Source organism: Acinonyx jubatus, chromosome B4 (assembly GCF_027475565.1).
Source record: "Acinonyx jubatus isolate Ajub_Pintada_27869175 chromosome B4, VMU_Ajub_asm_v1.0, whole genome shotgun sequence".
Taxonomy (NCBI): Eukaryota; Metazoa; Chordata; class Mammalia; order Carnivora; family Felidae; genus Acinonyx; species Acinonyx jubatus.
In genome coordinates, this window is record NC_069387.1 from 35,317,600 (window position 1) to 35,327,280 (window position 9,681).

The window sequence follows — 9,681 nt, forward strand, 5'->3', positions numbered from 1 at the left end:
GTAAGTGAGTGACAGGGCCACACATCAAACCCAGATCTGGCACTTTTAACCATTATGCTCACTTCTTTGCCCTCTTTTTCCATTCCATTTTATAGTCATTCTAGAACTTTCCCAGGTTAACAAAAAGGGGAAGGGAAAAGAGTAAAACTAAAGATAGGTGGGGGCACCTGGGTGGCCCAGTCAGTTGAGCATCTGATTTCTGCTCAGGTCATGATCTCGCAGTTTGTGAGTTTGAGCCCCGCATTGGGTTCTGTGTTGACTTCTCAGAGTCTGGAGCCTGCTTCAGATTCTGTGTCTCCTTCTCCCACTGGCTCCTCCCCCACCTGCACTCTCTCTCTCTCTCTCTCTCTCTCTCTCTCAGAGATAAATAAACATTAAAAAAACCTAAAGACAGTTGGCTTATTAAAAGCTTTGAATATAAAACTTCTTGAGACAGAGAGTTGAGATCATCATCAAAGTGAAAATTTGGTTTTATCTGTGGATTTAAATTCCACACTCCTGAAACTGTAGATATTTAAGAAGGTATTGTATTATTCAGAAGAGCAAGGGTGTTTTTTCTTCCTCCTATCATGCCGGGGAAGCCCAGAGGCATACCTGGTGGGATGCAGAGAAAAATTATACTGAGTCTTTAAGTTGCCTCATGAAACCTACAGAAGTGAGATCAAGTTACAGTGAGTCAGTCTAAAAGAAAAAGAACAGGAAGGAGGCTGGGAGCTGGGAGGGGTACACAGGGAAGAAAGCGTATCAGTAGAACAGGAGGGAAAGCAGCACGGGCCTCTCAGCCCTGCTGATGATTTGGAACCCAGGCTGAGACTCTTCCAGCCAGCCCTGCTGGTAGAGAGGTAGGACCACCCCCTTCTCCCTGGACCTCAGCCCTGAGTCAGCGCTCAGCCTCCAGGAAGTGTGTTGGGCCAGGGGGTGACCCTCCCAATTCCTCACACCCAGGCAGGACTAGCTGTGCTTACCTCGGTAGGAAAACCACTCCATCCAGTGCTTGAAATCACGTAGGTTACAGTCGCATTCCCAGGGATTGTCCCCAACCTGCAGCAGCTGCAGGCTTGCGAGGGGTTCAAATGTCAGCCGGTCCAGGTTCTGCAGACGGTTGGAGCGAAGTGATAGGGAGCGCAGAGCCGGGAGTCCATCGAAAAGGCCAGGGGGCAGCTGGGCCAGGCCGTTGATGGACAGGTCCAGGTGGCGAAGCAGGGGCGAGTGCTGCAGCAGGTCCCTGTCCAGGGTCCTGATGCTGTTATTGCGCAGCTGCAGCTCTGTAAGATTCGTCAGGTCCCGGAAAATGGAACGGGGCAGCTGGTCCAGGAAGTTGTTGGATAGGTCCAGCCGCTGCAGGCTGGACAGATTGGCGAATGCCCAGCTAGGCAGGGCACTCAGCTTATTGTTCAAGAGTAAGAGGGTTCGGGTGGCAGCGGGCAAGTCCGGGGGCACCATGGTGAGGCCTAAACCACTGCAGTCCACCTCCAGGCTGCGGCTGTCACACTTACAGGAGAAGGGGCAGGCGGGGAGGGCCTCCACAGCATACAGGGTGATCCAGCAGGTGATCCCTGGAGGGGAAGAGAACAAAAAGGTGGAAAGAAAGCAACAGGCTGGGGGTTATCACCTCCTGCTTCTATGCCCTCCTTTCTAATTTGTATCATAATGGCCTCTTGACTTTATCTGTTTTGGCCCAAGCCACAGTCAATACACAAACCTTTACTGACCACATAAAAAGATAATTAACAAACCCAAAGCAGGTCTATATTATTGGACATCATACAGTGTCAGTAGGGCTTCTTGCCTCCCAGCATATCTGGCAAAAGAATCCCTTTAGTGGAGTACAGTCCTGCAGAATGGCAGACCTGAGTCCAGAAGACAAGCAATGTTGTTCCACAAAAATGTCCCAGCTTGCAGGGCCCCCCATGGTTGATCTTCTTGGGAGTTTGGGCCCACTGACACCATAGATGTTGACAAAATAAAGGATCTAGTAGTCAAAGAAGCCTCCTCCCTTGTTCCTCTCCCAGTGTCACAGAGAAGGATTCTCTTTCCAAAAGAAAATGGCCACGCTACTGCTTCCTTCTCCTCTGTACCCCCACCCCAACTTGGAGCTGTACTAGGCTAAGACATGCCATGCATGGAAGCATGAAGACCAGAAGCTTGAGCCCATCTACAGTCCCACTCCAGAGACCACTGTGGAAATGATGAGGATAAGATGCACAATTCCACTTCCATGCTGAGGAAGACTTGGGCACAAGCCACTTCACACCATAGGTCCAGAATTTTCCTATTTATTCTCATTCTAAAACCTGCCATGAACTTAGGCTGGGTTCCTGTTCCTAAGGGCTACAGAATGGACCCATTAACAACATTCCATTAGTGGTCCCATGTTTTGCCCAGGACCCCTCTGAGTAAGCTCAGAGCCTAGTCTGGGGAAGGGCTGGGGGGTGGGGGAGGGGCCTAAAAGAACAATCACAACAGAGCAGTTCATCCTATTGCCCAGCAGCCTTTTTCAGAGTGACTGCGAAAGTTAAGTGTCTTCCTGAGTATCAGAGAAGCTTGCTCACTGTGAAAGAGTTTTCTCTTTCTCATCCCTGGGATGAGCTCAAAATAGTTCAACTTCACTAAGTCAGCACCCGGTCTGGCAAATTACTGGCCCCATCTTGGATGTGGGATTCATGCAGATCTGACAGCACGTGGGAGGCTGTAGAGGGCCAGGGGTGGGAGTGCCCTTTTGTGCTCTCTCTCTTCCGTTCATGGCATGTCTTAGGCTAGTGCAGCTCCAGGTGTGGGGGTGCAGAAGGGAAGGGAGAAGTAGTGTGGCCATTTTCTTTTGGAAAGAGAAGCCCAGAGGAAAGACCTTAGCCAGGGAAGTGGCAGAGAAGTTCAGACCCAGTTCGTGGCCCAGGTGGCCCCACCCAGACAGGCAGCAGCCACCCTGACTTGAGTGCCTGAATGAATCTGTATCTGGTAGATGTCCGACTGTCTGGTGTCCTCAAGAGCAGAGCTTGAAGGAACAGTAGGGGACTGTCCCGCCCCTCCACACACACACACACACACATACCTGTAGGGTCACTGACAGCTGAGAAGCAGACTGCAAGGCTGACACCTGAGCCTCTTCATTCTCAGGGGGAAATGAGCACAGTCATGGCCATGGGAGCCAACTGGTGACCCTCCCTGGCCACATGTGGACACCTGCTGCTACCTGTCACCCTCTTACCCCTCTGAGCCCATCTGCTGCCAGGTCAGCCTGCCCCCACACTACCCCCACTATGCCATTTGAAAATCAACATTCTTCAGACTTTACTTTCCACAGGAAAAAATTCAATCCATCCAGCTTCCCTCTCAAAAGGATCAACATAACCAGAAGCCATTATTCTCCCCACCCCTGAGAAATTCAGGGTGACATAAAAGCTCTGGTGACAAGAAAACATAATCCTGTATTGCAAGGTGTTGAATGATTCCAGAATGAGGTTGAAAGGGGATCTGAGCAGCTCGGGGATCAGCCATTCTCACATGATGAATAATTCAGGCTGCTTATGTAGTGGGGCAACCACATCACAGGACTAACCTTACGAGGGGAGAAGTCAGGCAGAATAATGTCTTTTAGGACTATCTCTTACCTCTTAACCACACAGCCTTGGGCAAACCGGTCCTTACAGACCTCAGCCCTCTCCCTCATGTGACGAGAATTCTCAGGGCTTCTTTCAACCTGACAACTTAAAGCCTTTCTTATGGGAAATGGATGCCTCAGTCTCCTCAGAAGGAGGGGTGGGACCCAACCTGTAAGGTCCTTCCAACACCACGACCCAGGAGCTCTCTAGCTCCCTCCATTTCAGAGCTGGGAAGTCTGAGGCAGAAGAGAAGTCTCCAGGCTCACCCAGCCAATGGAAGAAAAGAGGGAGACTCGCCATTAGAACAAAAGGACTCTCCTAAACTGGACTTCTGGGCACAGGAACAGACTCACCTAGGAAAACAAGTCCACCCATCATGGCCTCCAGCTCCCAATTTAACCACTAAAGCTCTCAGCGTCGACTCTTCCTTTGCCACAGATGCGTAGCATGGGCAAGATTTTAGAGGGCAACCTCTGGCCCCCAGAGCCCCCTGCAGCCTGGCATGCATCCCCGCACACCAGGCTAGCCCCTGCCGCTTGCCCCCACCCCATGGTACTCACAGTAAATCTGCCTCCACAGCACGGCAAGCCCGGTCCTTTGCTCGGGGCCACTGCCCCGGGCCAGCATGGTGAATGCCACAGCTCTCAAGGCCCTGAACCTCTGGGGAGAGAGGAGCCTCTCGGTGTGTGCTGTCAGTCCTGAGAGAGAGAGAGAAAGAGAGTGGTGAGCAGGCACTCGAGGCCCCATTCCAGCCCAGGGGTTAGGGAGAGGGCCAGGTGTCTCTTTACACTCCTTGTCGTCCCCTCTCCTGTTCTTCTCAGCTCAGCTATGGTTCCCTGGGGGGTGGAGGTGGGATGGGTAAGAGGGGCAGAGAAGTCAGGAATCCTTCCACTTCCCTGGGTGACTGGGGAGGCAAGGAGGGCAGGCTCCGGCCTTTGGCATAGCACTGGGCTCTGTGTGTGGGACTCTTCTGCATCCTCTCCCCTGTCTCTCTTGTTGTCTCTCTGGTGTGTTGATCTCTAAAATGTTTTGGAAACATTTTATGGTCTCCTTTGTGGGCTTTCCCCCATGTCACAGATGGGGAAATTGAGGGATCTGTCTACCAGGTAAGCAGAGTGAGGCCATAGTGACACTGTTGCCAGGCCCGGCGCTGCTCTTACCATGGCCCCTGAGGAGGCAGAGTCTGCTGCTGAGTCAGGTGTGCAGCCTGGGCCTCGCTCTTGCTGCCGGATGGCCTCCTGCTTCCCCTCCACCTTTGCCTGAGAGGTGAGGTGCAGTGCTCTGTCTTCCGCCCGCTGGGCTATAATAAGACTCATCAGCTCAGGGAGTTCATGCAGCAGCTGTCTATGCAGGAGACAGGGGCAGGAAGGAGAAGAGGAGATTTTGGAGCACAGGGAGGGCTAGGAGTGGCCCTGGGGCTGCAAGAAGGCAGGTTTCTCTCGCAGATGATGAAAGAGGGGTACTCACCCTGTCTAAGGTCTCAGGACCTGCCCTGCCCCAACCTCTGGCTAATAAGAGGGACACGGGCCCTCCTCTGGTCCTCATTTCCTTCCAGATATGGCTAAGGCCTTTAGACAGAGGCCAGAGCCTCCACTCTCCCAGCCCCAGCAGAGGAATGGGAGAGGAGACTGTGGTGGGCTGCCCTGCAGCAGGATGGGACAAGGTGGGGAAGGGGACAGGGGAAGGGAAGACCCTGCCCACAGCCCAGCCCCTCCGGCTCCCAAAGGGCACCGTCCTCTCAGCCCACTGCTTCTGGCTGGCTCCTCTGGTTTCCTGCTGCAGCCTTCCCTCTCCTCGCCCCCTCCCCTGCCCCCATCCTCCGGAGCCAGGGGCAGAGTTAAGCAGGCAGCTGAGGAGGTGGAATGGGCTGCTGGGAAGCTAATGCGTTCAGCTCTGAAGTCTCTGCACCCAGTGAAGCGAGTTTCCCTCAGGCATTTCAGGTCCTGCTGCAGCTCCTGGTGTCTCTCACTGCCTCTCCAGCTCCCACTCTTGAATCCAGCTGCCTCTGGTGACAAAACCCACATAAAACACAGCGACCCCTGCGAGAACTTCAGCTGTACTACCAGCAAGAGCATCCTGGTGTGTGGGGGTCTTGGCTTTGCCTTCCCCCCACCCCTCCACCGGGGGGGGGGGTTCCAGGTTGTACAGGCCTCCCAGAAGCTGGCAGAGACAGCCACAACAACTGGCCCCTGACATGGGGCGTGGGGAACAGCCAGGTTCCCCACACTGCCTCTTGGCTGAGGTGTGAAGAAGCCTAGAGCAGCTCAGGTATCTTCTCCAGCTGTTCTCTCAGGGCCAGGCCCCCATAGGCTCCTAGTTCAGAAGCCCAGGCAGGCAGGACTCCTAGTTTCTTTCTGGTCCACCACTCCCTAGCTGTGCAACCTTAAACAAACCCGTACACTCTCTGAGCTCCAATTATCTTATCTCTAAAAGTGGTGATCGTAATACTTCATGGGCGGAATCTCTGTGTGGATCCATTTAATTAAGGGAGGAGAGTTAGCATTTACTATATTTAGTACACATTACCTTAGGAGAGAATTCAGGCGAATGTGCCCAGCTTGGACTTGAGCCCATGATAGATGTGAGGAAACACCAGTTCCCTTCTTCTGTGGGTAGGGGAGAGCAGCTTGCAACAGCTCTAGGTAATGTCTCCTTCCTGGTCCCACCAACCTCACGCATGTGTTTACTTCTCTATTCCTGAGCAGATGGGCCATCACATGATGCTCATGGCCAGACACCCCACACACACAGGCTTCACAGACTTCCATTGCAGATGACAGTGTCCAGCCTCTCTGTGTCCCTCAGGCCCTGACCCTCAGAACGATCTGTTTCTCCAGCAAGAACCCTCACATCCAGAGCTCACAGCACCCACACAATATTAGGCAGCTTGGTGGCCATCCAAGGCACAGAGATGAGGACCAACTTGCTCAGGGTCACACGCTAGATCAGAGATAGGTCATGGGCTTCTGAGCCTGGCTGCTCATCCACTCCCTGGCAACTGTGGGGTCTTAAGGGAAGACACATTTGTCAGGGCAGGGTGCACATAGGCTCCCAGACACGTGTGTGGAGCTTCCAACATAGCACCTGGTGCAAACACACACCCACAGAGAGCTGTGCAGTTAGGCACGTGCTCACACACACACACACACGCACACGCGCGTGCACACACACATGCCCTGCCAGCAGCCCTCCAGCCCTCCTCTTCAGATGCCAACAGTCAGCACAGTGAGATGCCTGGCAGGTCCCAGAAGCCCCCAGCGGACAGATGTACAGGGGCACCTCCAGCCTAGAAGGGAGGTCTAAGGAAAACCCTGAAGGGCAACCTCTACCACAGGACTTTTTCTATACCCAGACCCACAAGGGTGCTGAAGACCCAATCCAGGCCTCCGCTCTGCTCTTTCCAGCTTTCTGCAAGGAGACAGGTGGCAGAGAATCCCTCTCACCCAAGCCCAGGCCCTATGTCCACCTGAACCTCCTCTCCTCTTTCAAGCAGGTTCTCCTTTTCCACCCCACTTACCCCTCCCTGACCTCAGTGTCACACCCATGGTGAGCCGAGGAGTTGACCAGCAAGCACCCATCAGTGGAGACAGTGGCCTGGAGCAGGTCCTGATGCCCCATCCCCAGACTTAGACAATGCCACCTATACAAGGCAAGTCAGGCAAGTTGCCACAATGCAGACCCATAGGCATCATCTTTCGAGGTGGCAGGGCACTGTTGACCCTAGTATCTCTGGAGATATGTGATGAAAACAAAATCCCCCAGGCCCATGGGTGGGGGATGGGGGCTTCACCTGTGCTCCCTAGGGAGCTGGCCCTGCCTCCATGGGCACCATGGAAGTGAACTTTAGGGAGATTTGGGGCTAGAACCCAGCACTTCCTGGCTCCTTGGCCCTTTGCCCACAAGCACACCTCCAACCAAAGAACCCCTTCCTACCCCCAGAAGTATCTAGCCTCATCAGAAAAGGGGGTGACCTACATTAGGAGAGCAGCTGCTGCAGCAGGTGCTGGCCGGCTGCTGGAATAAATTTACACTGTCTGAGAGGGAAGTCCCACCCAGGATGGAGAATGAAGGACAGAAGAGAGCAGGGAGGTCCTGCCAGAAAGATCTATCTCCAAGTCCTACAGCTTCCTGGCTCTGGATGCCAGACCTGCTCCTAATCATCATGGGACTCACTGTCCCAGTCCCAGAGACAGAGACACCAGAGAGAGGGGCTGGGCCCCAGCAGGAAACCCCTGCCTCCTTTGCCAGCCTGTGCTGAGAGAACCAGGATTGGAGGATGGGGCCAAGGAGCTACAAGCAATCAGACGGAGAACCCCTGAGAACCCTTTGCTACTCGGCATGGTCCATGGGCCTCACCTAGGCATTTCTTAGATGTGGAATCTCAGGTCCCACCCTGGTCCAAATGAATTAGAATCTGAATTTTAACAAGATCCCAAGCTTGAGAAGCACAAGACGAGATTGCTTCTCCCCCAGGAGGCCCCGGCACCTCCCAGGAGGCCATGCCAGTCAGTCTCTGGAAGCCAGGCCCCATCTCGGAAGCGTCAGTGACCTGGGCCGAGTGGGGAGGATACTGACACTGGCACCCCCTTCAAAAAGCCTCTGTATGGGAAGAAGCGATGACCATAGCCACAAACGTCTGTGTATAGTGTCCTTGGTCCTCATAACAACTCTCTGAGGTTGGTATTACTTTTAACACCATTTTTGCAGATGGGGAAACTAAGGCAAAGGAAATTAAGTAATTTGCCTCTGGATAGGCCCTGGAAGAATGAATACAGCTTTGGGTTCAAGCAGTCTGGTGACAAAGCTACTAACTCAGCTGCCTTTATAGGCTTCTCGGGCTATTCTGTTCCTGGTCTGTTTACACACGGAGGTTCCGGGTATAAGAAGGAAAAGGCAGAAAAGGGAGACGCAACCTTTCACTTATACAGTACTTCACAGTTTACACAGCATTCCCTCACCCACTGTCTCACTGGATCTGAGGAGGCAGAGGTTTAATGCCCCTCCTCCTGATGAAGAAACAGGGTCTGTGAGGTCCTGGACTCAGACACAAGCCCGGTCTCCCCCTCCCAGCCCCTCCTCCCAGTAGCATCATAGATGTAGGGAGAAGCCCCAGGTGGCCAAGATCTTAGGAAAGGAAGGGAAGGGGGCTTTCTAGAAACCTTCCGGCAGAAGGTTGGGTGCTGAGGTGAGGAGGGTAGGCTGGGAGCTCCAGGGAAGCCAGGCGTGGAGGATAGTGATAGAATGAGAGGCAGCAATAAGAGCAGAAGGTTCCACGTGCTCCTGCTGAGCTGAGTGGGTGCAGCATCCCCTGGAGACTGGGAGTGGGGGCTGCTTCCTGGGTGGGGCACCTCACCTCAGCCCCCTGGGCGAGGAGCAGCCAGCCAGAGCCCCCAAATCCGAGTGCTCAGGTTAGGTCGGTGCAGAGCCATGGCCTCTCTGTGCTTCTGCCCCTTCAATTCCTCCTACAGACAGAGATAATCCTCCAAGTGGAGCTGCCTCAGACCCCAGCTAGAAATCTCCAGCACACCCACCAGCAGCCTGGTGTCCACACCCTTCCCCTGATGCCTCTGTCACGTCCATCTCCCCAAGTCAAGTGTCCAAACCATACAACTGCTTAATGCCTATTGTACCTCAACCCAGGGTTCCTGACTCCTGGGACATCATGCTGTCTCTGCCATTCACCTCCACTGGTATCTCTCCCTTTGGTCAAGTATCCCTAGTTGAGGACAAGGCTTCTGCACGCCCTCAGCATCCAAGACTCACAGGACTTACAAGCAGAAAGGGACTTCGTAGTCGCCTGTGCACCCACTTCACTCTGCAGAAAGGTGAAGGTCACAGGTGGGTGAGAAGCACCAAGAGGGTGAGAGGCACCTGCACCGCAGAGCGGCCTGAGCTGAGCCCTGTTTGGTGGGGACTGTGCAGGGCTGGGCTCTGCACCTGCTGCCTCCAGTCTGGCCATCTGGGCCCTTCCAAGAGACATTCTCAGTCTCTTCCTGCCTGTCACCCCCATAACATACACTGCCCAGGCAGCACGGAAGCAGGTTTTTTTTAATCTATCTGTACTTGGAACAGGCAAACCTTC

The 9,681-nt window shown here is 53.9% G+C and overlaps 2 protein-coding genes across 5 annotated transcripts in view; one reads left to right on the forward strand and one right to left on the reverse strand.

Annotated features, from left to right (window-relative positions):
- The window catches only part of CACNA2D4 (calcium voltage-gated channel auxiliary subunit alpha2delta 4), a 112,415-nt gene that overhangs the window by 76,354 nt on the left and 26,380 nt on the right, over positions 1 to 9,681 (forward strand). The window lies entirely within an intron of this gene.
- LRTM2 (leucine rich repeats and transmembrane domains 2) overlaps positions 1 to 9,681 on the reverse strand; it is a 30,972-nt gene that overhangs the window by 4,508 nt on the left and 16,783 nt on the right. For 3 of the 4 annotated variants that reach the window (XM_053225636.1, XM_027073956.2, XM_015061488.3), the window contains exons 2-4: positions 4,760 to 4,943; positions 4,160 to 4,297; positions 966 to 1,556 (exon numbers count right to left, since the gene is read on the reverse strand). In XM_053225636.1, coding sequence (XP_053081611.1) covers positions 966 to 1,556; positions 4,160 to 4,226 — 658 coding nt within the window. In that variant the 5' untranslated portion in view covers positions 4,227 to 4,297; positions 4,760 to 4,943. The remainder of the gene's footprint in view (positions 1 to 965; positions 1,557 to 4,159; positions 4,298 to 4,759; positions 4,944 to 9,681) is intronic. The other variant, XM_053225637.1, reaches the window with a different exon arrangement.